Source organism: Actinia tenebrosa, unplaced genomic scaffold, assembly GCF_029948245.1.
Source record: "Actinia tenebrosa isolate PJP-AT-01 unplaced genomic scaffold, QUT_ActTen_1.0 PGA_scaffold6__47_contigs__length_16458017, whole genome shotgun sequence".
Taxonomy (NCBI): domain Eukaryota; kingdom Metazoa; phylum Cnidaria; class Anthozoa; order Actiniaria; family Actiniidae; genus Actinia; species Actinia tenebrosa.
In genome coordinates, this window is record NW_028292583.1 from 3,576,789 (window position 1) to 3,604,186 (window position 27,398).

At 36.0% G+C, this 27,398-nt stretch overlaps 1 protein-coding gene and 1 long non-coding RNA gene across 3 annotated transcripts; one reads left to right on the plus strand and one right to left on the minus strand.

Moving 5' to 3' along the window:
• Positions 1-303: 303 nt before the first annotated feature.
• On the plus strand, positions 304-25,654 carry LOC116287500 (uncharacterized). 2 transcript variants are annotated; one of them, XR_004196082.2, is made up of 2 exons: positions 304-877; positions 25,235-25,654. It is a non-coding gene; the product is annotated as an uncharacterized LOC116287500 (long non-coding RNA). The 2 variants fall into 2 exon arrangements; XR_004196081.2 differs by lacking the exon at positions 304-877 and adding an exon at positions 19,393-19,719.
• Positions 14,599-17,896, minus strand: LOC116287497 (POU domain, class 4, transcription factor 3). Its single transcript, XM_031694182.2, has 3 exons — positions 16,877-17,896; positions 16,668-16,697; positions 14,599-16,568 (listed from the first exon to the last, which is right to left on the minus strand). Exons 1-3 carry the CDS (start codon positions 17,036-17,038, stop codon positions 15,801-15,803), a joined length of 960 nt encoding a protein of 319 aa, XP_031550042.1. The 5' UTR covers positions 17,039-17,896; the 3' UTR covers positions 14,599-15,800.
• Positions 25,655-27,398: the final 1,744 nt, after the last annotated feature.

The following is a 27,398-nucleotide window of genomic DNA, read 5'->3' on the forward strand; positions in this document are numbered from 1 at the left end:
GAGTAATAACACATTGTGGCCAAAACTAGTGAAATACACGCATAAGACCATCATCTGTAAACCTAATAGCACAGTTCTGAACTAAGGGTACGACAGTTTGTATACCGATTAAAAGAATTCCTAACGACGTTTTTACGTTTGAGGATGTCCCGAGCAAACCTCGTTTACGTTAAATTTATGCAGAAAGTTCGTAATGACAGGTGGCTTTGAATCATTTATTACAAACAAATGATTTCAAAAATTGCTCTTTGGGCTTACAATTACGCACCATGCTGCGTATGAGAGATCAAGAATGAATGAAATGGTGTAAAAGTTTATACAAATTCGCTTTTTTTTCCTATCAAAAAGCTAAACTTCCAAATCACGACCTTCAAAAGAACAAGGTGGTTAACTGGTATCTTTCCCTACAAAACTTGGTTTCTTTCAAGATTCTAGTTTCATTTAAAATTAATACAGGTGTGTTTGTCTGACAAATACGAGACAGGCCACGTTAATTTTTTATACTTTTTACGGGATCACAAAAAAACCAATATGCACAAATCGCTCAACAACCACTTTCTTAGGGCTGAGATGTGAATCTCGCTCTAACAAACCTTATGTTCTCTTACTCTGTCCCGGAATGAGAATGGTTATAGAGCAACTCGTAAGGATTCGACAATGGATTATTGGAATTTTCTGCGTTGCTGACAATGGATATTACAACGTGATTTGGGGAATGGGCTATGTACAGATACATGTTGTTTGATGGATGTCTTCAATCATGTTCTAAGTAAGCTGGAAGAAAGATTCACTAAGAGAGTCTTTTGGAGCTGTGTTACGCTCATTATATGGTATATTTGGGATCCCTCGGGGATGTTAACGTCATTTACTGCAAGAGGTTAGTGCAAAGGCTTGTTTTAGTTAAGTTTAGTCACTAATATTGTAATAACTAGGTTTCACTTGTATGGGCGCAAACTGCTTGGGCTTACATGTAAGCTCGTGGGATCGTACCAATTAAGACCTGCGATAAACTTTTACGAATTGAGCTTTTGAACTCTTCATCGCCGGGAGGTATAGAGGGATTTTTCAATGTTACCTTACGTGAAATGATAATAAAGTAGTCAAAAGATTCTTAAAGCATTGTAAGTAAGAAAACTTTGCTATTCTCGGCTCGTGAATGCTTAATGATTAGCGTCTTGAATAGTCGCGGTCGTTGTTTTAATTCTTTTCGCGAATTTATAGATTACATTTGAAGGGCTTCCCATAGAGTAGCTTGTCCAAAGGTAGTAACAAGGTTTAGCTGGTCCAGCACAGTACTGGCGTGAGTAAAGAGATGTATTTAGTACTAACAGACGCGACTAAACGAAAATCTAAGGTTTTTCTACAATTTGATTAAACATGCAAAAACGGTTCTGAAAGTTATCAAAAATTTAAAAGATTGAACGCGTCGAAGGAGCTTCTTTCGAGCTATTGGCGTTGACGATAAGCCGAACAAATACTTAGATATTAGCTAAGTATAACTTTCATTCTATCCATCATTTACGATTAACTTTCTATGATAATCTATTACGCACCGTGGTTAATTTTCCGTTTTTGTAACAGAGTAAAACCGACAAAAACATCTCGAAAACGACTGAAAAATTACTAGATAAACAAACTAAATGTAACTATAAACAACCATAACAAGAAGTAGATCCCAGGAGTTTTGCCTTGACTTGATCAACTAGTTACTGAACATATCAGTAAAGCAGCGTATAATTATAAATGAGATCTACATAGCTATATTGAGGTACTGCTTTCTAAGGGATACTGATTCACGAATTCTCTTGTTAGTTAGTTTCCATTGAGATTTCTTATTTTTTAGTGTTCACCTCGGTTAAACGCCCTATTTTAAACTATCAGTTTAGTTGTACGTATTTTTGAGCTTTACCTGTGAGTATAACGTGCGAAGAAGTGTTACAAAAAAATCTGCCTATTTGTTTGACTTTATTACTTTTACGACTGTGATATGCCGGCAAATATTAACATCTTGAAACTGAATTTCTTATCCCTCAAAATCCTTCACTTTTACTGTTGGGAAATTACATTTCATCGGAATGACAGTGTAACAATAGCTGGGCGGCGGCTTTGGATATGATTGATGAGCTAAAGTCTGGATTCATGACTTCTTTCTTGTTTTGATATTTTAGTAATCATTCTGTATTCGTTGAGGTGGTTAGTTTGTTACTTTATAATGTATTACTTGTTTGTAATGATATCTCTGTCAGTTATTTGTGGCCCTTGTTGTGTACTTGTTGCGGGCTAGCCATGTTTTAATCAATATCTATCTAAGTAGACATACGCGGAATCTCGCACGCGCCAAAAACTGCACACACAAATACCCACAATGGATTGGCATTTCATGTGGAGGTTTTTTCTTCTTGATGAAGACCTTTTTTGAATTTAATTACACCATATCGTCTTTATATTTTCCTTCTTTTTTTCTTATCGGCCATTTTTATTTATTTTTAATCTTTCATTTTCCTTTCACTATTTTTTTTTTCATTTCTTCCATTCATCTCTTTCTCTTTTTCCCTCTATCATACCTTACGAAAGCATTAATGAAATGCAACATATATCATTGTAAAGCGATTTTTTCAATTCCGTAATTATGAATTAGTTAAAGTTTCAGATATTGATGGGCGTGATAGTCTTTTATTTCGGTTAACAGTCGCGGAACGTGGAATAAATTCCCCTTAATATCCTTGTCTGTGGACCAGATGTCCAAGTGAAGATCATTGGTTAGTTGTATGGAGTTAAGTAGATTTATACCATATGTGAATGGATGGTTAGGAATCAAGATGTCTGCATAAGTCAATTTGATTACTCGCTGCGTGCTGTCGACTTTTTTAATTCAGAATGCTTCTTTTCATCAAATTCAAAAGCCTTGTCTGCCTCTTGTGATTGAGCTTTTGTGGAAAAGAATTTGAATGAGCAATGCACAGCTAGGTATAGGCTTAAAATGAACTGTATATCTGTATGAACTTACAAATTATATTGAATATAATACTAGTGATATTATAGATATAGTTCATTAGAATGATATTTTGTGCGCTTGATTCATTGAACAACGAATAAAAGAAAAGAAAGAAATTAAAATTTACTTAGGAATAGACTGTACCCATATTCGTCAGTTCAAAGAAAAACTGATTAAAAAATTAAAAATCAAAGTTTTAAATCTGATGTCAGGGAATTAGTGAATACTTCCTCTCGTGCTTTATCTAGTGAAAAGAAAGAAAGAAAGAGAGAGAGATACGCGTGCAAATTGTCACAATGTGTCGGGACCTACGTACCACAAGTTTCATTCGCAAGCACATCACACCCGTCGGACTGATATACTCTTGGAATGAGGAATCATTAGCATTCGAAACGAGGAAACCATTAGAAAGCGGATACAAAGACTACAATTCAGGAATAACTAGTGAAAAACTAGTTTCGTGACACGAGGAAGAATAAGTGGAAGAGCTTAAGTATTCTCGAGTTAACCACTTTGAATAAGAAGAATTAAAGTTATGCATATATATATATTTAAATTCTCGGAATATTGGTACTGGCAATGGTTCATATTTTCCCCCCAAATATTATATGTTCTGAAACTGAAGTCGATATAAAACCATGACAATCTCATTTGAAATACTTCTCCCTGGTCTAGTTTGTCAATCTCTACATACTCTCAAGACAGCCGGACGTTTATGAAATAACTAAGTGTTTGCACATGGTGGTCTTAGGATTTTTTTCATTACTTTGTGGTTTCAGATTGATACAATTCAACGAGACACTAAGATCGAGCCAGTATCCACCTTTTCTTTGATACATCTTACATGTGCCGCATATCATGCATGTCAAGCTTGACGTTTGATTACTCGAATAGTACGAGTTGAGTCGAATATTCGACTGTACAACGGTATTTACATTTTACCGTCATTTTTTGAACCGCGCACGCGCGTCTGATTTTATATCTATTTCCCATCGGATCGTAGGTTAGAATAGTTTTACGTTCATGTCATCTTAGGTTTCTCCTAACCAGTAACTTAAAACTACGACTGCCTTCTGCTATTCAGCTAGTTAGGGCGCGCACAATAACACGTGCGCACCACTAATATCTTTTTTCAAATGTGCCATTAGCTACGCGTTAGTTGTTAAAGTTGCGCATACTCAGATGTTTGACCGCTGACTGAAAAATTCCATTTTACGGCGGAAAATTACAGTGTACGATTAGTGCTGGTAGAACGCATGCTAATCCTTTAACTTTGTAAGCAGTCTTTTTTCTTTTTTTTTCCTAACATAATTTTTAAAGTATCAACGATATGTCGAAGGAGTACGCATGCGCCGTAACTGAAGCGACCTAGGTTTTCGCTAGGGAGGGGTGGGGTGGTTTCGATATTTAGTTTTCATCTACTTTCTCACATAAGCTAAAAGGTCGGAAAAAAGATAACAGAGAAATTTCTGTATACTTTAATCCCGGATCAACTCGCGTTCAGCTTGCGTATGGTCGGTCAGTGGTTTCTTTTTTTTATTTTCTCCTTGAGTGTTTTTCTTCGACGTATTTTCCTAACATCTCCCGTGATTTCGGCACAAAACCACAATAATATGTCTGGTAAAATTAGCTGTTCCATTCAACCTCAGCCAATCAGACTCCCTCGTGTTCTCCTGCACCCAGCTGTCTTATCTGAACTACAGATGCATCGAAATTACGAGTCGACTCCTGATTAAAGCAGCAGTTGGTATATTACGTCAAGACCTAATAACTTTGACCCAGTATTGTAAATAATAATAATGAACTAGAACGTTCAAATAGACCCCTATGGAGACCACAGGAAGACCAATTCCTATTTTTATACATTCACATAAGAAATCTTTACTATTTTTGGAATAAGACTTAAGAAAGAAATTCGTTGGCTATAAAGACACTGTTTACTCCTAAGTTATTTGTAGAACTAACTACTCCGAATGTTTGATAAACACTTCGTCGAGATACCTGTGGTATAGGAAGGTTTTTATAAGAAACCTTTCGTGCGTACTTTTTCCCACAATGATCACGTGATAGGGCAAGCACTCGATAGTCAATTTAGATAGTTAGTGAACACCGTGGTAGGTCGTTCCTTTTACCTACCGCCATTTGGGAAATAAATAATCTCCATTCAGACCAAGTTTAAAGTCTATATGAAGTGTGTCGTTTAAAATATATATAAAAATATTGAATGAAAAAATGGGAAATTTTGTGGGTATTTTTGAGTAGGAAATGGAAGCTATATAATGATATTAAAGATCTCATATACCACAGTATAATGGTTGTGTAAACTTTGAATCCCTTCATCTGGCATGCCAAGCATTATCCAGCATATCTAACTAATGAGATTCGCGATCAGCAATTTCGCTTGTTTTGTGTTTAAATTCTACAGCCCAATAAGTAGGAGGATTCATTTAATGAGCTTTTGGTGGTTTTTGACCGGATATACAGGGACTGAACAATGAAAGCAGGAATGGTCCGATATATGAACATGTCAAACTGAGTGGAGTACTGAATGAAAGAGAGGAATAGTGGGAGGGAATGATGGAATATTGTAAGAATATAAAGAGGACAAGAGAAAAGAGACTGAATCAAAGATTGTTATATAAATAGCCTGTGTATCTGAATGGAGTACTGAATGAAAGAGAGTAACAGTGGGAGGAAATGATAAATTATTGTAAGAATATAAAGAGGAAAAGAGAAAAGAGACTGAATCAAAGATTGTTATATAAATAACCTGTGTATCTGAATGGAGTACTGAATGAAAGAGAGGAACAGTGGGAGGGAATGATGGAATATTGTAACAATATAAAGAGGACAAAAGGGTAAATGGACCGAGCCATAGAATAATGCAGTGAGACATACATGACTTTCGAATATCTCAGTTGAGTATTGGAAGAGCAGATCAAGGCGAGTTATTGTGATGTACGAGCAAGAAAAGGTCTGAGCCATAAATATATATGCCGGAGTATGAGCGCACTATAAGTATAACTTGAGAACTAAATGAATGAAAGTAAATAGAAAACCCCTTAAAATGGCACACTGCTTATCGAACAAAAAACACAGCAACTTCTAAAAAGGAATGTAAAAGGATTGTCTTACAATTACCTTGTTTGTTGGTTTCGTTGTGAATGCTCCCATCAAACGCAAGAAGAGAATGAGTGCGCCATAACTGTGGATGTATCCCATTATCTAAAAGAACAGTCATTCTTAAATTATCATTTGTAGAATGCCGGCTAAGTTTGATTACTAGTTGATCCGTTATCTCAGCCATAGCAGGACAGATCAAGCAGTAGTGTTAGTATCATGTACATTTGTCCTCTTCAAGACATTCTTCAAGTTATCTGGCTTTTGGTTAAGTCCGCTTCACTTGCGCAATTAAACAACCTCTCCCGCCGTCTTCTTTCTTAGCACTACATTATATAGATAATCGAGTTTTTCTCTAGAAGTGTAAGAAAGTCAATGTCAATGTAGTAGACCACCTGATTTAGGTTACTGGTTGGCTTTGCGCAGTTTTTACATCATAAAAATTGGTACCAGACTGGCGCTTTTTGAACTTTAGAGAACAGATTTGCTTGTCAGCAATAGAAACCGCCGTTCTGTCTTTCTTTTTCTTCCGTTCTGTCTTTTCTTTTTCTTCCGTTCTGTCTTTCTTTTTCTTTCTTTCTTAATTCTTTCTTTCTCTCTCAGCCGAAAATGTTGGACTTTGCGTCCAAGATGAATCATCGAACGCTATATCTCTATAAACTGACGTATGCAAAAATGCATTGAGTTTGTTAAGACCAACAGACAAACAAAAGTCAAATCCGGTTTAAATCAATGAGTGCGCAATGGCCAGGCGAGACAAGATTCTTCCTATCACTAAGCTACTTTGTAAGAGCTTTTTCATCACCAAAGTATTCATCACTTTGCTTATTTCTTAAATTGCTCGAAGCACCTGGTGTTCATGCCATGCTTAGAGGTGTAACACAATTGCTATGGTTTTTTCCTGTCTCTTAGTCGTGTTACGTTCCCATACTTTACTAATTCAAAATACGCAAGAAAAAAACCCACGAGATACACTGACAATAGAACCTCTGTTGTATATGCAATGCCATTCACTTAACGTTTAAAGCCTTACGGTAAAAATATATTAAGATAAGTGAAGTCATAGATGACCCTTACCTTCGTGTTCGAATCAGCTCAATAGTACTCTTGGATATTCTCCTAAAAAGCACATTTAAAAGAATAGGCTTGAGAAAAATATATAAAAACAAATGTATTTTTGTTAGTTGAATAAGTATTGAATAATTGTGAGTACTGTAGACTAGATAACGACAGTAACAATAAAAATACCCTTTGGTACGAAAGAATGTCGGGATTAATTTCTGTAACAGAAATAGCAACACAAACAAATGAGAAGAAAAAGGAGCGGAAAGCCTTTGATCACTTCATCCCACATTAACAAGACAAAAACTAGTAGACACCAAAACAAAATATGAACACTGCTTGATGGAAGAATCTCACGATGTAATAAAAACAAACATAGCAGTTAGTATTGTTCACAGCACTTAAAGCTTCAAGCTGTCTTAATCGGTTATTACATTTGTGACATACACTGTTTGCACTCTCCTAAGAAAAAATAATATTGGCAAAATACTTTTGCTTTTACTATTTTGTTTTTGTTATTTATAATGAAATATTTTGTAAAATGTTTGACGGTGCAAAATTTTTCAAACCCACTTCTTGTGCAAGCAGAGTATAGTACGCACATCGGGGTGCTTGGTGTTGCCTTCGGCGTATACTCAACAAAGTCAATAATAATATTATAGATATTAACAATTTATATTTACACCTTTAGAGAATCCAGCTTACATAACACGGCTATTGTCAACATTCATATGAAAAACAACCCTTACGTGTGTGCTTAAAAGCCAGGGTTCTGCCAACACAATGACAAGTATAGATGTGCTTGCATGTTCTGAAATACCCTTTGGCTAAATTTAAATGATCGCATTAGGTTGATACCCCCGACTGCATATTGACAGGGGGGAATTAGAAAAACTGTGCCGAGTATTAAAGTTTGCAGTATTGGACAAAAATACAATACTTTTTATAATCAATAAGTAGAATTATGTTTGTAAAAAGATGAGTCAGTAAATGACTGTCGACTGAAGACGTAAGATTTCTTTTTCTGACATTGGTGTTGGAACATCTCCAATATGGACCTCCCTCGGAGATGAATAATTAGCAGTGTTGTATGGGTAACCTGTTTAATTAAAATTAGACTTCGTTTAGAGAAAATCACCCTGTTCTCGCCATCAAGTAATAGATCAAAACCAAACAGGTGCTTGGGATAATTACTAGACTAATAATAGTGCTTTCATACTTTTTCTTTCCAAGTTTCAACACGAATTCAATAGAAGTGTGGAGTTCTCAGGGCTATTTGCTAAATACTTTGACTAATATGCGAGTATCACAATTATGTATTGATGGATTTAGACACATATATGCCAAACCTTTCTCAAGTAATATGTCAATGCTGCCTCACTAAGGCTTTTGACTTGGACATGTCAGGAGAGAGTCAAGTCGATCAAATAAGAGAAGCACTTCAAAATGTTTACACAACCAAGTAATCAATATGAACCCAAAAGTGACGAGTGAAAGTGTATTGATATATCTCTATCCAAATAAACTGAAGTTCTTAAATAATCATATCAAAACTGTGATATGCAAATACGGCACTGCTGTTGTAAACATTGAATTAAGAGTATTTTGATCTATATATCTGAATCTGCAACAGAAATAAAAACAAAACAAATTCTTTTGAACCTAAAAATAAGATGTTGCTTATGAGATTGACTTATTCTTACTTACTAACGCACGACCATTTTTACTCAATGAACATTGGCTAGTTTGTGCGCATGTGCTGGAGAAAACACGTGGCTCCAATAAAAAATATCGAAATTCTTTCATCGATTTTACTACGTTTTTGAAAATTTTTAGCTTGATCTCACATAATAGCATAGGGAAGTTCAATAAAAATGAAAATAAGACCATACGACAACTATCGAAGCTTTTAACAAAAAATTCATGTTTGAAAAACAAGCCTAGATAATTATTGGAATAGTTTATTTCATAATTAACTTCCAAATCGTTCAATTAAGCGACTGACAGATGGGAAAGTTTGGGGCCTGTGAAAACCATGATCTCGTTTTTAGAAGCAGGTTTAAAATATGGTATGTGTGTGAAAGTTTAGCTGCACACAGGTGGTATATGAGCGACAGTATCAAAATAGAATGAAATTGAATTAGGTGATAGAGAGTCCGCAGTGTGTGCCTGGATTTGGTGGCAGTAAATAGGCAAAGTGCTCAGTAAATATCTAAGTCACTACCTGTTAAGAAAACCACAATGAATCAAAAGCCTTTCTTGAATACAAATACCGTATCTAAATACCTACCTGTCGTCTCCAGGACTGACGTTTTGTAGTAAAAAATAAAAGGCTTTTTTTTAAAGGGTGGCCAATCGAGGGTCTCAGATCTGAAATCTCACGTGGTTGCGCAATAAGGCAGGGTCCAGAATGTCTCCAGATTCTTGAAGATAACCCATGAATAAGTAGTATTCTAGACTGCGCAATCTCCGTTTTTCAGTCCTGAACACAATTGATATGTAGATGAGAGAAACACACAAGACTCGATACATAATATTGAGATTCTAGCTATCTGTGAGGGCCGGTCATCGATTGATATCACACACACAGTCACACGGTCAGCTGTCGCGCTCCAACCTGATTTCACTCCATTATCTCAGTCAGTTTCACAAAACAAGGGAATATCAAGCAAAGGAATTTCCCTGACTCGATTTAATTTAATCGAAAAAATATATTATTAAGATTCGCAGAATATAATTCTTTTTGGTAAGAGTTCAATCATTTCTTAAAACGAACGCAAACCGAATTATCTACAAATATATATCATCTAAATGTCCAACTGTGGCTTGTGTTTGGCAATACGGCTTGATATTCTAAGAATGTATCACGTGATTAAACTGAATTCCATACTGAGATAAAACTAGAGATTGATGTTCTGGTGAGATTGGGAAGAGTATTTTTATGGTTCGCTTGGTACCGAAGGGAGTAAAAAGGGTTACCTAATGAACCAGGTTTTCAATAATCTGAATTTCCATATTTGCTGTTTATTTTGAAGTGGGTAGTTAGTTTGCGTGAAGTTGTTCAAGTACAGATGGTTGTAGTATTGCTGTTTGTACTTCTTTACAGTATCAATCGTCAACCAGGTTTTGAACGATGATCATTCCAACAAGCTTTAACGTGAATTCGCCTAACAAGAATTATACAAGATATAACTTAATACACATGAGAATTGAAGAGCTAGTCTGTTTGGACAACATTACTTTTTTAATTTTGCTGGGAATGAGTTTCACAAGCTGATAAAATGTGTTGGCCTAGCTTAATATAAGCAAAAACTAAATAAAGTTCTCATATATATGATAATATGATTTATCGTTATGGGGGTAAATCCTTCAAACTAAAGGGAAAATTGAACACAACCGTTTATCTGCAGTCATGTGACCAACACATCAATCAAAAGTGTTGCCGGCCAATTCCCTCGAGACATACAACAACAACCACAGCTATCTTCGTTTTGGGCCAGAATTTATCAAACCCATCAAACAAAGCCTATTAAAACAGGCTAGACTCACTGAATGAATGAAAATAAAGGATTTTTATAATGAGTTCGAGCTACTGGCGAATTGCCCAAAATATTCAGTTAAGCTAACGCCTAGCTTGACAACACACACACACTCACACCACTGTCCTAAAGGATTGTGATGGTAATTGAAGCTTTACAAACACAAGTATCGCAAATATTAGTGAAATATTTTTTTTAATGTGATCTTTCCCTGTGATCGCTTATTCCTAAGACTTGACCAAATCTGTCAAACCCTGACATAAACAAGCAAATTTCAGAGAGAACTATTTTGGCACCTGCTTAAACCTCGGAAGTTTGAATTAAACCACAAAACCACGATTTCTTTAAGCGCCCCTTGCCATGGACAATAATAGATTACTCAATAAGCCCAAGATTTCCAAAATGACACAGAAAATTTATTAAGAATTGGTTGGCAAATATACTCTAGTAAAGTAGAATTAATTCACTGCATGATGTATATATTTTCTAGATTTTTTTCCGCGTCCCATGTAGGGTACAAAATACCATCATATCTTGAAGTTATTCCTACATGCGAATTATAATTTTACTATCGCCATGAATATTTCAAAACGAAGCCATTGATTCAATTTGCTTTTCTGCTCAGACGTTGGTAGTTCACAATAGTAAAGAACTGTTACCGCCTTTTCAATTATCGCAGCACCTGAAAAATATTTTTAGATTCCAAACTTTGAAATCGTCTTTCACTTGTAGTTCATTGGTAGCGAGAGTATTCGCGGACCAACGGTCTTGTAATACTGTTGAACTAGCTTCAGTCAGTCTACGTAATCTGCTGGCATTAGTGATATTTCTTTTGCAAGCAGTGTATTACATAATTAAAATATATGTTCTTTTAAAAAGTTTCTATAAAATATTAACATTTGGCGCTAATTTTAACTGCGTATCCTCTTTCATATGGACAGTACGTAGGTTTAGATCGACGAATACAGGGAAGACCGTGTTTGAACTTTGACTACATCAATATATTTCAGTCAAACCTGCTCCGTCCATTTATATTACTCAAACACATTATACCATCATTCAACAGATATATTATTATCTTTGTCAAAAATAAGAATTCGAGTCTCAGAAACCAAGGCATTTTTACTACAAACTAAGTGCTTATGCCTAAAGAAATACGGTTCAGTATTTTCACTAAGAAATGGAATAAAAACTGTGGCGTCTATTTTCCAGAATCGATTGAACTTCTTAGTTTTCTTATTATTTTAGAGCAGGTGTTTTATGTTTTGTTGTCATAAAATTGACTGTAATATTATGAAGTTATTCCTTAGTACATAACGCTGACATTTTTATAAACGTCTTGGAATTTCCTCTTTAGTAAACGGAATAAACTGTTGCACATTGTCGAGTTTGCGTTGTTGGTAGGATAGATGGGGAAATGCCGAGATATAGTCAGTCCAAGAGAATTATTCAACGACTAAATCAAGAAGAAAGAAGACGACCTAGTATAAAGCTATAGGCTTAGACTCTTTCTTAATGTTGGGAAATTGAATTTCACTTTTTGCGTAATTTTTGATCGGCACATTTCTGATAATTGACTGTAATGTCGAACAGTCGTAGCACAAACTAAAAATGTTTCAAAATTTTCCCCAAACCTCAAACCTTTTGTATTATCCCCCTAAATATGGAACCCGATCTTAAAAGCTCAAACATTTTTCTAAATTATCTCTGCTTGATTATTCGTTTTTTGTTTGGAAAGATTTTATCTCGATACAAAGTTGTGTTGCGTAAATCGTCCTGCTTGAATTGGAATCTAAAATCTGCCATTTGTAGAATGCTAACATTACGAGTATGTAGTTACTAGTAACATAAAACTTAACTCCAACACCAGTAACCTTTGTTATCTAACCTATATTCATCCAAAATCGATGTCTTTTGGAAATTAAAAAATATATATAATATCACCAAACTATTATCCACGATTCTAGTTGATAGCACATGATGTACGACAGGACTGAGTGATTCGAGTCAATTACAACACTGTTGCTTCCCCGTCTCGAATGATTCATGTAAAACTATAGTTTTCTGGAGTAAGAGCTGTCAAATTTTAATAGACAAAATAAATATATAATTTTCATTGACAGATTTTTAATACTAACTAGCCATATATGTGACACTTTGTGTAGAACTTTAGCACAGAGTTTAATTTTCCATTTGTTTTGAGCACTAGATTTAAAAGGCTTTATCATGCACTTTTCTACCTAGTCGTAAAGATTCTTCGCCGAACACTAATCCAGTCCACGTTCTACATATACACACATTCACTTTTTACTGACAAAATCTAAGTATATTCACAGTAAAGCATACGTCTAACATCTGCTTGAAAAAATGTGGAGACTGCAATTCATTTTTTTGAGAGATTCTAAAATACCGCCTACTATCCCCTATTCATTGAATGGCTCTACTCTTCGTGGGTCCAGGAGCTTCAAACCTCGGTTTCTATGGGATCTTAGTCAAGTGTTTTTCTCTGAATAGTGGTGTAAAGTAGCTTATACATGGCTACCTGTCTCCCTCGTTGGTTTTTTCTTGGGAAAACCTTTCCACAATCGAATAGGACTACAAAATTAGGCTAGATTTTAGACCATTTTCTTTAGATTTTTCATTTATGACTTGTTTTCGGTTGTGAACGTGTTTTCTTATTTTTTTTATTTTTTCATTTTTATGATGTTAACATCTGCTGCGAAGCAACGCTTACTTGTCGCGTATCCTCATTGAACTTGGGTGTAGTGAAAGGTAGGCCGCTCTATCAAAACACCCTAGTTAGAAAACACACCGGAAATATCTCAGTTTTACTAGTCAAGGGTTTAAAGTAGTTAGATTCAAAAAATAAACTTATAATTAGCGTTTACAAGCGAACGGTCTGAGTTCCGTTCAAAACACGTGTGACATCTAGCAAGCAACACCAAGTTCTATAGATGCGGTGCTTGGACAAATACCTTCACTTACAACGTTCTAGTTCAAAATGCTGCTTCATGACTTTACATGATGGCAGAAAACTTAGCGAACAAACACTAGTCATAAATATCATTATATTGTGATTTGAGCAAATTTAGGTTATCGAATGAAGAGACATATTTATGGAAAAGCAAACTATACGACTCGTTTGTATTCACTTTCTGTCTAAATAACTTCATCGTATTTAATTATTATCAACTATGTTTATTTTTTGCCTCGTCCGTCTTTCTTCCTTTCCGATGATTTACATCATAAGTACGGAGGCAAGAGCTTCTTTATTGAAAACGAAGTAAGACAGTCACAACCATGTTATGAGAAATGAATGTTAGCGGGTGGTTTGTTCACACCTGCGAAGCAAGAGATGATTACTACCCTGTTCGTTGAACGTCTTCTACAAGGACAGGAAATAAGAATAGAAAACAGAAAACTTCGAATACATGAATCACAGTTGGAACAAGTGTGCTAGGCGTCGAAAAGTCTATTTTTTCCTTGCTTTTTTGAAAGAAATTCCCCTTCGAACTTACGAAACTTACAAAATATCACGTATGTTTACAAGTCGTACACTTTCTATATAAATTCCTGTTTGTGTTTGCGTTTTTTATGACTCTTTCGTCGGAATGTTTTTACACGAGAAATAACTGTTTATTTTAGCGTTAAAATTAGGCAGCATTTTTCAATAAATGGAAAAATGAATTGAGTGAGTGAGTGAGAGAGAGACAAACAAAAGCGCGTGCACCAGTACTTGAAAACCATGGTCAGCCAGGCGGTAAAATGTATACAACAAGAATCTTGTACTTGTGGACCGACCACCATGAAGCTGGTGGATCTATCTATCCCTTTAAAAAAGCCAAGTCTATGCATCTACGAAACAAATACCAAGCAGAAGACTAAATGTTCTCTTAGCTTTATTAAAACTTAGAGGCCTGTTTAGGCATAATTCATTACAAACTTTTCAAAAGAGACAAAAATCCTTTACTACAATTAACAACGGGCCAAATGAATTCAGGCCCGGGTGATGAATTTCAATTTGAGTTTTGAAAAAAAAAAAACAATGAACGAAAAGTAGGCCGAAATTTGGTGCTTTATAATTAAAGTTATATGTATATATATGTATTTTACACCAATAGACGCAGACTCATAAAACATTCCTTAGAGATACAAAATTCCAAAATATATATTTAGTATTATTATCGGCTCAATTCAGTGCCGTCAATTCGTTGAAACTCCATACTATGAATTCCCAATGATCTCTAGCAAGATATTCGTGCGCTTCCTTCGCTAGTAGTGAATTGTCGTACACTGACGAGCCAAACGGCATATACTTGCTTCGTATTTCCCAATATTAGTTGAACGATATTCATTATCGTCCACTGTTAATCGGGAGAATAATTTTCTTTTTTTTTCTGCGCCATCAATTTAAAACTTCAATATTGTTTAAAATAACAGATCTCATTGTAAAAGACCTGGTCAAATTTACATATAGCTATGTTATAATTCTAACTCATTGACACACACCGAATTGGATTTTCTTTATAGAATGGCAGGTGTGGGACCGCAGTAGTTTTTTCTAAGTTAGTTTCTTTGATAACCTTGAGTTCCCCGATAACAAGAAAAACAAGATTATAAGAGTCTCTTATCGATGTAGAACAGAAAAACTTTTCTTTTCTCTTCAAGATGAAACGGAAATGATTGATGTTACGGAATTCCCCAGCACTCTTGTTGAAGCTAATGTCCATTCCATTCCATGAACAATGTTTATGCGCCTCAAGCTTGCTATTCAAAACAATTTCAATACAAGTAATAAACCAGCCTTGTGTCGAGTTGTATGGCTCTCACAGGTTGAATTCGTTCACTCTTTTTCAACTTATTTTTATCTCACTAAAACGTTCTGGAACCAAGTTCAAGTCTTGGTTTATAAATTCAAAATGCAAATTGACAACTCCATGCCAATAATTCCCGTTTTTGTCCAGGAGAGTAAGTATATAATTAAAATTTTGAGTCAAATGTGACTTGTATAGCCGTTACTGTCTTTCAATCTTGTTCATATCCGAAGTAATATTCTTTCCAAAGTTCTTGAATTCTCGGGCTTATCAATGGACAGAAAACTTCATTCGCTTTTTCTTTTGTCGTTGGTTACAAAACCAAACTCTAACTACGTTTTTTGATAGGTCTAGTTTCTCTGCTATCGAAGAAATCTTGTCACTCGAAGGGCGCGGGTTCATAGCAAAGTAAGCTTCCAGAGAGCGTTTTTCTGCTGCTCCGATCGAGGTACGCTTTCTTTTCTTGTCGGAATTCGGTAGAAACGCACTGTTCATCTGTTTGGTTTTGTAAGCTTTTTCCGCTTCCTCTAGCCAGGCTGTCAGAACGGGCTTTAAGGCCATCATGTTATTATGACTTAGAGTAAGAGACTCGAATCTGCAGATTGTTGACTGGCTCAGAGAGCCAACTCCAGGTATTTTCAAGTGTGCAAGAGCTGTGCCTACATCGGCTTGTGTCACCCCGAGCTTAATTCTTCTCTGCTTGAATCGTTCGGCAAACCATTCCAACTCTCTGGGGTTCATGTCATCATTAGCGGGAACGAGAGCAGAGTGAAAATGTCCTGCAGAAAGGCTGATGGGCGATGGCGTTTCGAAGGATTTATCAAAAGAATCACTGACAGAACACGAGGGTTGCAGTGAAGCCGATATCTGGTCCAAAATATCATGTGCATCGTATGTGTCCGGTGCGTGAGAAGTGTGTAGCCCAGGAATGGAGTAACTTTGCTTCGATTGTTTAGACAAGTACTTCGGCGAAGCATCGGGCTGCGGTGCTGACAGTAAATGCGAATCATCAAAAGCATCGAAAACACTAGGTGGAATCTAAACAAGTAGAAAAAAGAAGCATATTTAGTCAGAAGCATGTTTGCAAACGGAAATGAAAATCTATGAGTATTTATTGATTTTATTTGTAACACGCACCAGGTTTGTAGATCTTGAAGGGAACGACAACTATGAGAAGAAAAAAAGAAGAAAAAGATAAATAAATACCATGCGAAAACACTATCTAAGATACTTTTCTTATTCCATTAAGATAGCGGGCGAATTCTTCAAGAAACTCTTGACATACTCGAGGGAAAAACGGCAAAAATTAAATAAAGGTAAATAATAAAGAAAGAATATATATATACCGAGCCGTTGGATCCACGAATTGAAGGTATCCAACTTGGTTCCCTGAACTGTCCTCCACCAGAATTGCTGATATAAGAATTGGAAAGAGATGTACCATTGGAGATGGATATCCGCGAGAGAGGAGGGCTAAGATTCTTGTTGAGCAAGCTGTCGCGATTCATGTTGGAGCTGACTCAGTTCGTACTGAAGACTACTACCATGACGTGAAGACGTCTTTAAATGCAGTCAAAGTGCTCGTAAAGAAAGGGACAATCATTATCATTGTGTTAACAACATTTGCACTTGACGTGCACCTGTTCCCAACCGGCTGCGCATGCGCAATTTAAAAAATTCATTCTACACATGCGCAGAACGACAGCTGGACCTGTCCGCTTTTACATGACAACGAGGCAAGGCCCGCACTTGCGACAAGGTTTTGATGGGTAAAGGACAAACTAAGTCATACGACAAATATCTGAGAAAGAGAATCAAAGAGATAACAACGACAACGACTGCCGTTAGAGTTGTCCATTTTCTACTTCATAGTTCGTTACTTCCTCTTCTTCTTCTTCTTTTTTTTTTTTTTTTTTTTTTTTTCGTGTGAGCGATCCATGTGTTACTAAATTTGCGCCAGTAGCCAAACTCTAGTCAAGCGTAAACGAGTCTTGTAAAGTGTAACATTTTGTCGACCAGCAAATCGGAACAATAAATGGCTTTATTAGGATTCATTAACGCACTTACACTCCTCATCGTCAAGTTCCTAAACCAATAGGAAAAAGCTGCTTTCTTTAATTCCAATTCTGGCATAATTTCGTTATTACATTCCTGACTACTCGTACGTGTACTTGCAGCGTTTTCTCGGCGCTGCCTGATTGGTCTATTGATAGAAAGCTTTGAGAGTTAAGAGAATTAGCCTGATGAATGAGGTAGTGCTGGTCTTAATGAGCTCGGTATGGTTATAGATAATGACAACGATTATCGCATACTATTGGATGACAACTAATATGCCAAAATAAACTTTGCAAAACTAATGAAGGCAAAATATCACGCAAAGCGAACCAAAAACCACCTTGGAATTGACAAGACCAAGTCGTCGTTTTTATTGTAAGCACATTTCAACCGTGCTCTAGTGGTCTGGATTTAGATTTCGATGGGGAATTCTCATTTTGCCGAGATAGCGTTGTTTTTGTGTTTTTATGCTAAGTTCGCACGAGGCGGCGTATCTTTATGCCAAATAGCGAGGCGATGTAAAGCGATGAGCGGTGTGACAGCTTACACTTTACGACCCACCCGCTGGCTCACTATTCCAGCCCATGCGAATAAGACTAAAAACACTCTAATTAGACAAAAACAGAATGTACCCGAAAAGATCGAAATGCTGTCTGTTGTCAAGATACGATATATTTCCGTTAGCCTTGAGGGAGACTGCCCTAAAATAATCCACATCAGATTCACATCCGAAATATCATAGTAATATAGTGCTTGGCTCTCATTCACTGTTACAGACTGGTTGACGATGCGGCCTGAGATCCTCTCGTCTATGAAAAAAATTCTTTCATAATCAGAATCATTATAATGCTAAGGTAATAAGAAAATGTGTCTTATTTCCAACAGGCTTTTCAAAAAGAGCTCCAATAAATTAATTTCAAGAGGAGATTGATTTTATACGCGCTCCATTGACAAGTACCGGTCCAACATGCCACGTTTTACGCTTCGTCAAACACAGAGACGAAGATTATCTAAAAGATCCAATTTTTTTCTTTTCAATAACGATTTGAGATAATTCCGATAATTTTTCATTCCACAAACTTACTTTTACCGAACACGGAGTGAATTGGAACCTTTTTAAACTGTAAAGCAGATTGATGTGTTTCATATAAAATGGGATTTTGATTAAATATAGGATTTATATAACAGAATGAAGCACTTTTCGTGCAAAGCAATGAGAAATCTTGTTCCAGAAGAAGCAGTACTAAATGGTTATGTGTTAAGCAGATGCTAGAGCAGCTGCCGTTTGTTTGGCCGACATTAGATTTTATTTCGACCGATAGAAGATTTCCCCATTATGGGTTGTTTCGATCAGATTCCCAAGAGAAAAAATCACGTATTTTTTCTAATTAAAAAGGACTTTGAGATTTGGAGTTTATTCGCCGTTCAGCAGCAAACCTTGTTCGTGTATGTGTCTTAGTATTTCGCGAGGTTATGATAATTATTCTCTACAACCGGTCATATCTTAAGGCAGAATTAAAAAACCAAACAGAGTATAAAAAGAATAAAATACAAACAGTAAAATCAAACTAACCTAAAGCCACAGGAACCGTGTGATAAAACTCATGAACCTATGTGGTGACGCCAGGAAAATACCCGCGAGTTATCGCTGCCAAAAACCAAAAAAGATCCGCTCAAAACTTCCCATTCTTGTTTGTACAAGCGTAATTTCAAGTTACGATCTAAGAAAAGTAGTAAACCCGAATCCCAGTTTGAATGGATGGTTGTCGTTTTAATATGTAAAATGTTGATCAAGTATTCCATTAAAAATAGACGGCCAAGACTCTTGTGTACATGTGCCCGTACATAACTGAGCAGTTTGGGTGCTTCGTGATATTCATGTATGCATGCCTTTACTGTCGCTGTTAGCAAAACCAACACAATCTAAAGATAAGGCGCACAAAGGCCGGCTGAATCGCTACAAAACGATCTTCCGTACGGGCAGAGAAAACATTGTCTATTGATAGTCGCATTCTGAGCGCGCGGCTTCCACATCGGCCATTACGTTTCTCTACTCCACAAGTTACGGACTCTATTTGGAGAAAACGAAATCTAATTATTAAAGAAAAAGGATGTTTGAGGACGATTATAAGAGGTATGGTCAAATATCTTAATATATTATAGTGAAGATTTAGACACGTACATTGAAGACTGATTTTGAATCGAGTTTATGGATGGAAAATTCGTGACACTGTTTCGAACGGCGTGTCCGCTTTCAGTTAAAACTTTAATCGATAAGAGGCCGATAAGGATTAAGAAATAACATTTAATGAAAAATAGTATTTAACTATCTAGGTGTCTTGTCAAATTACGACTTTTCGCGGCTTTCCTTGCAAAAAAAAATCGGCTCCGAGTGAGTTCAATAAGTTTTCAAATATGTAAAATCCTCCAAGGATTTTTTAATATGGGTGTTCGTATACCGATAAGATTATATTTTTCTGGCCTTAGGCAAGGGAGGTTTGTATAACAATACGTCTCAGTCAACTCGTTTCCGGAGGACCTATTGACTTTCTAGGAATTAGACCAAACAATTAAAACCTTTCGATCAATACTCTTTATTTCCTTAAGGAATCTGATAGAGAAATAAACCTGTCATGTACTGGAAACTCGAAGTTGTTAAAATCTAAGATTTGGATGGAGTTGGCGGCGATGTTAGTCAATTTTGTCAGGTGATTGACAAGCAAACGCGGGTTGTTCTATGGTTGGGTAAGGCTTGGCAGGTGCCGCAATTATACGCAGGCTGGTGTGTGCAAGTCTCCAAGTAAATTAGTATGGAAATTCAAAGTTTTGTTTGTGATCAAAAGTGTAGTGGAACATTGACTTCATAATGAGAAGAAATAATGACAAAAAAGAGAGAATCTAGCATTGGACTTAACTAGTGAATTTATTGACAATCTGTAGTAAAGTAAAGGAATTCCCAGTTACATTTGTCGAAATTTCAGTGAGACATTTGCTCGTTAAAGGTTTCTCTCTCACAAACACAATAATTTGTAATTCCCAAGTCATCTTCTGCTTAGCAAGCAGAGCACATTTCAATTATCCAAAGTTAATATCGATCAGCAAGCAGCATTATTTTTCTGCTCTTTTCCCTTAGTTAATATTCTAAGATAAGACGAAAATAATTTATTATTGACTATGATTTTGACAGACATTGGTTTACAGAACGTTTCTTCCGTGGCTTTGATGAAGAAAGTAGTTGTTTATCGCTTCATATTCATTCACAGACCACTGAACAAAATGGCGACAAATGTTTATAGATTGAAACCTAACAAGTGCTGAACCATTTAAAATCGTTTAGATCGCCTTTCAAATTGATCAAGTAAAAGAATATTAAATTTGGTCAAAATACCAAAATGCGGAAAAGCCGAACGTATCAGTCTTCTATTATTTATGTATTTATAGGTAAATTTAGATTGAATTGGATGTTACGGAGAGTTTTTGTTATCGATATATAACGTCATGTAATCTGGAGAATGGGTAAGCCCACAATTATAAGTCCAACTGAAAAAAGGAAAGTAAAAATAGAAACAAGAAGATAAAAATAAAACAGTTCTGAGATGGAATGAGGTTAGGAATGAAAACTCTTCTCGAACATCATCCAATCAAAGTTGAAAAAACATGGAGAGATGTGATAGGAATTCTAATATGGCAGTTATTGAAAAACGAATGCGTTTTGAATTTCTTTTCGTTGTTCTTTGACGATGAGGGAGATTTTGGCGGTAACCCGCGGGACTCTCGACTTAAAGTGTTCAAACCGTACCGCAATGTTGGCTCATCTTTATAAGGACGACTAGCTATACACACGGCGGTTTGTTGTTGTCGTAAACCAATACACAAACTAGTGCGAGGTTCTCTTCATTTCTATTGTAGTCTTTAGAATAATCATGTCGTGAAGAAGGAATATCCCCCCAGCAATACTTAATTGGTCTTACTACTGGAAAAGAAAATATCAATTACTAAGCTACGCGTGGATATCTTGTCACTGTTTTCAATATGTACACAAGCGTCCGTAATTGTTTGTCTGCTTGGTCAAGCATTTTTGAAAGCCAGTAAAAAACTGTCGTATCTACAGAACATGATGATGAACGGCTTAAAAATAAATGACATAAATGAGTCTTGTGATGGTGAAGAGTACCCCATGTCTGTCTGTAATGATAATAAAAAATGAATAAACACAGACTCCTAGGGGCGAAAATACGTTTTTAGATGGATTAGAATTTCATATTTCAAAGACTGAAATTTAAAATACTGAAATATAGCTCAACTCGAGTTCAGAGACAGTTTAAACTCTAGATATTTAAGATGTATGGGGATAAAACAAAGCACTGATAACAAGGAACAAATTAACCAACAGACCTATGAACACAATCGTTATTTTATCTTCCCTTTTTTCATTATTATTTCTCATTTCATTTCATTTTAATCAAAGTTGAAATTAGATGTAAGACTACTTGACCAACTAACAGTAGTCATGAAGTATAAAAAAACGATGCAAATAAGTAATCAAGTCTATTCCACTCGTTTATACCAGCAAATGAACCACTATGATAATCCTAGACGATACGACTGTATATATATATATACAAGTCTTTCCCTACGAATCATAACTATGGCATTTTATTCTACAGTGATCAACCACTTCATATGAGTAAGCTAACATCAATGATATAATGAATACGTCAGTGGAGGATGATGGATGACCATTACTAGATCCATGAGTGAATTTTCTTGTTATCACTCACTGAAGGTTTCTTTGCCTGGCGGGTCCTTCAATTTCCTCATGGGTTTTCAGTCCTACGTGATTAATTACGACACGTTCAGGAGGGCACCACAGTCTAGTTTTCGTAATAATTACTTATCAGTCACTCAAAATATATATACTTCTTTAATTGAATGTTTGCAGTCCATATTCTATGACTACCGTTAGATTATTTTAATGAGTTGGATTATATTATATACTATTCAAACAAAAAGTAGACCAACCCTAAAAAAAAATTGGAAATGGAATCTTAAATTTAAAAAAAATCCTAATTCTACGGCGAGCCAGCCAAATCTCACACATCAAACGAGTTTTTCAGGCGTTCTTTTTCAGAAATGCTGGAAAACACGTCTTCGAAGCTATCCATTCTCATTTACTAAAAAACATAAATAATTTCATGATCATATTTCAAAATAGTTGTGCGTAAAAACGGTCAAGAAAAAATTGATGGTGCATGTACCTGAAAACTACCTGTGCGAGACCGTCCGAGTTTATTGAAATAGTAAATTAAAATATTAAAACGAAAACAAAGGGGGAAAAATATTTCGCTTCTAATATTAATTTGTTGTCGAGAAAAGTTATTCCAACTAAAATATTAAAAAAATAACAGAAACAAGGAAAATATTAAAGTTTAAGAGCCATACATTTTAATGATACTTCCGTGTTCTAACATCAATATTCATAGTATTTTCTTTTTTTTTTTTTTTTTTTTTTTTTTTGGAAAAAATGTAGAGTTTAATTCCTCGATTCATGGGTCCATTAAACAATTGAGATAAATGACCTTAGACGTTGACGACCCAGCGTATATATCATTTGAGGAAAGGCAAATGTTTGATCGGCAATAATACGAGAAACACTATTTGAATTCATTATATCAAAAGGAAAATTCATTAAAACTGTAGTTTGTTAATAAAGATTTCCTAATGAGCCAAGTTAAAAGACATTTTCTAATGACTCAACAATAGGGCTTAAATTTTCTTTTTTTTGTTTGAGTTGGTTATTTTGGGAGATGTACGTGTTAGTTTTCACATGGATTGACGAGGCACCAACTAACCACGTGGTACAGTTCTATAAACCGCCTATCTACCCGCAAAGCAGGTAGCACCATTTCTGTTCTCGTCAGCTGGACTTCTTATTCAACAACCTTTAAATTCCAAAAGAAATACCCGATATTTAATTCTCCTAAGTAAGCCGGTGCTAAACACTAAAAATTCTTACTGACAAAGCTACCAAATTATATTGTCACGTGACCTGAGACTATTCTTATCTGATTCTCTGGTTTCGCTCGGAAAATCTTCAAACTTCACTCATTTTTCTAATTACTACTTGTAATATTCTCATTAAAAGCTCTTTATCTAAATTCATTTTGTTTCGCACTAATCAGGAATCTATTTCAAAAGCTTAGGCGATGAGTAAATGGATTATAAATTAAAGAAAAATTACAATTTAGGAAGTTGGTTAATTTGTTCGCAGGTAAAAAGAATTAATGAGTTAAGTAAATGACATCAGTTATCGATAATAATCATCGTAAACCATGGATTCTCTAAGCGTAATCCCAGCAAGGCATGTGGTGTACTAAAAGTAAGCGTAACCGAAAAAGGCAAACGAATTTGACCGCAGTTTTTATTCACATTTTGTTCAAACCAAAGCCGTCCGGACTAGATAATGAGGCTTTGAGGTTACGTCTGCCAGATATGGCCGGAATATTACCACCCATTCATAACGTTTGCGCAAGAGTCTTCTCTAACCCATCAAAAACATTATTACAATTTTCTTAGATCAACGGTTTATGATTTTAGATAGACAATTTTAATGACACCACAGGTAGGGATGAGTGAAAAAGAATGAATGGATTGGGTTGAGTAATGACTGTCGTTCTTTTATTAACTATGTTTGTGGGTTTTTGTGTTAGTGACTGTGGTTTGGATGGAAGCGAAATGGGTCGACAGATTTGATAATCCGCCCTAAAATCCATCACTCTTTTCTTCACACTGTGATATAACGACCTACTTCTAGCCATGAGGTTAAGATTTTTATCCTCTCCTTATGTACTCAGTTTCCAACGAAACATTTTAGATTTTGCTGTTAATCACATTCGAGGGTTTTTCTCAGGGTTCTCCAATTTTCCTCCCTTCGTCAGGTAAATCCTAACAAGTCAAATTATTTCAATTCGATTTGTGAATTAGCCGTTGCCCTGGCTTAAAAAACAGCCCAGAATCGTTTCAGGATTCTAGAAGATTTTAAGTTATTTTTATTCATATGAAATAAAGTCATTCACACTACGTTACGTGAATCTGTACCATTTGTTTTGTTTGAATTGAACGGCACGTCCTCGTGCGTGCGAATCTAAATGTACCATGCATTCTTACTCATTTTTATTTGAACCGACGCCAAATTCTCGTCCTCACGTCTTTGAAAACAGCCTCAATTTCTTCGAGCCATTGCTCATTTGCCATCCCTATATATATGTAGGAATATGCGAGACCTGTACTGAGTACTGCATGAGGACATGGTTTGAAACATTATGGGAGTGTCAGATGCGTATGTATATATGTATATTAATAACGAGAGATAACTCACGTGACTTCATTTAGTGGTTCATTTTCCAAACTCAATTCGTTCAATTCTATTTAGTTTAAATTGAACCCAGCAGGTAGACACAAAACAACGAATATTCAAATAAAGTGCAGGCAGTGGGTACGTGATAGAATGAAGCTGATCAACAGTTATAGTTTACATTTTGAAAAGCTCAGTTTTTATCAGTTTTTCACCTTTTACTTCATCCCCCCACCCACCCCTACCCAACTAATATTTTATCTTTCTCTTGATGTTTATTCTTTTCTCATTTCAGGTCTTACAGAATTACCAATTTAGTGCAATTTGATAGAGGATGTTGCACCACAGAGCTAGACCTAATTCTTGGCATAAAAACCATGCTTATTAATCATGATATTATTCATGAATTAGCTCGCAGGTAGATATTTGAGTTTTAGAAGCTTCATGTGACTCCTTTTCAAACCAAAAGAAAGGAAGGAAGAGGCAACTGAAATTCAGGATATCCCTGCCCACTTATTTGATAGCTTTGCTGTCTGTCTGTCTGTCTGTCTGTCTGTCTGTCTGTCGGTCGGTCTGTCGGTTGGTCTGTCTGAGTGAAGGAACAAAGATTTCTTTCTATGATCCACATTACAGATGTTTAAATAAAACTACAAAGAAAATCAAACTAAGTCAAACTATTCATTCATTTGCATGCTAAATAAACTTTTAAAACGACTGTTTCTCTTATCTCAATTACTGTATTAAAAAGCAAGCTATAGATAACCTACTTGCCATGCTGTGGTCGTGGATTAGTAAACACGAAAAAATAAAACGAACCCAACAGAAGCTCGAAGAACCAAGGATCGCAATATACGAGGAATTTCGCTGTAACTAATGGTGATATTCTGAAGGATGACCGCTGACTGAATAATTATAAGAGATGATCGGTTTGTGTGTAAGATTATTACAAAAGTTTACCCTAATTTTATATTGACGTAAGACCTTGTGATAAAAGAAATAGCTTTCTACCTCTTGAGCTTTCAAAATATGGACGACAATGATGCAAAATATAGTCAAGTTTGATCAAAGAGCATGACAAAACAATAATATTGATTGACAGTGGCGAGTTAAGTCATTTAGAAATCCCGAGAAATTCATTTTGATATAAGTAATCAAAACAACTAACCTCAACTCTAGACTCATCTTTACCTTGTCTGGTTCTTTGGGTCATTTCCATGTTAAATAGTCAATGGAAGAGCTTTATTAAGCCCCGTAAACCTTCCTTCTTTCTGCCCAATCTGTAGAAAAATGCGCGCGTAAATGTTGGTCACGTCACACGTGATGTCACGCAATGTTCAGTGGACAAAGTTAAGTCACAGGCATGCAAGAGAGAGAGGGCGGGGGGTTAGCCTGCTTCAAATAAACAAACAAACTATGATAATAAAAGCTGTAGTCCAACGAAAAAAGACGTGTACGCAAGGCAGTAAAGTATGTACGCATTCTCTTTTTCTTCAAGGGTGTGTATGGGGGGGGGGGGGGGGGGGGGTGGTCGTGTTAACAAAATTTAGTTAGCAGAGAAATTTTTGCTTTCAATTTTCTCTCCCAACAATTGCTAACAATGGAGACTGCTAGTAGGGAATTGAAGGGAACGAAAAGATCTTTGTACGGCCAGCCTTTCTTATTACAAATGAATGATAGAAGGAGGTTTTGCAGCCTCTAATACACCGTTCTCATAATGGCTGACAAGTGCACGAAAACGAGGTCAACCAGTTATTAGTTTACAATGAAGAAATAAAAGCGCATGAAATGCGTTTATAGAAGGAAAGTTAAGAAAAGTATAGAAATTGACTTTTTGTTTTGACCTGAATTCGCGCTATCCACCTTTATTTTGAATGACAGCCTTGTTCAGCCTCGCAAGATGACTGGATGGCCTTATTTTGGTGCGCTTGTCAGCCATTATGAGAACGGTTTATGGCATGATTGTAAATACATCAAACAATTATAATAGATCTCAGAATGTTGCATTCAGGTGTCTTCAGGCCTGGGTCACTGAATGTGGCCACTCCATCAGCGGGAGACTGGCAGTCATCGTTGAAGAAATAGACAACGCGCACGCGGGCTGTGTGCAGTTATAAAGCACTGGTTGGCTACTGGCACTGGTGTTAGGAGAAGCACGACGTGTAGCGGAAGGTATAGCGAAGGTATAGTCAGGAACCTTTTCAGAATCTCATGTAAATTTATACAACAACCAGGTGAGTTTTATGTAACCGGAAATGATAGCAGTCAAAAGTGACGAGCAGCTGTCAGGCCACTTGAAGTGGAAGATAAGTGGCCATCCAGATACTCTTTTCTAGCTGTTAAATTGGTCTTTTGTCAAAGGTTACTGTGGTCATGATAACAAAACAGTCTTTTATGATCAGTCACTTTATTATTTACAAATCGACATCCCGTAAGCAACTCCTCAGTTGATGTTGGGTAGA

What these genes read in the sequence shown, in the direction of transcription:
- LOC116287497 (XM_031694182.2), bottom strand. Translation starts at nt 17,038, where the DNA reads ATGAATCGCGACAGCTTGCTCAACAAGAATCTTAGCCCTCCTCTCTCG. An exon ending in TTCGTGGATCCAACGGCTCG is followed by an intron (nt 16,698 to 16,876) that starts GTATATATATAT and finishes TTCTTCTCATAG; the next exon opens with TTGTCGTTCCCTTCAAGATC. An exon ending in CTTCAAGATCTACAAACCTG is followed by an intron (nt 16,569 to 16,667) that starts GTGCGTGTTACA and finishes CTACTTGTTTAG; the next exon opens with ATTCCACCTAGTGTTTTCGA.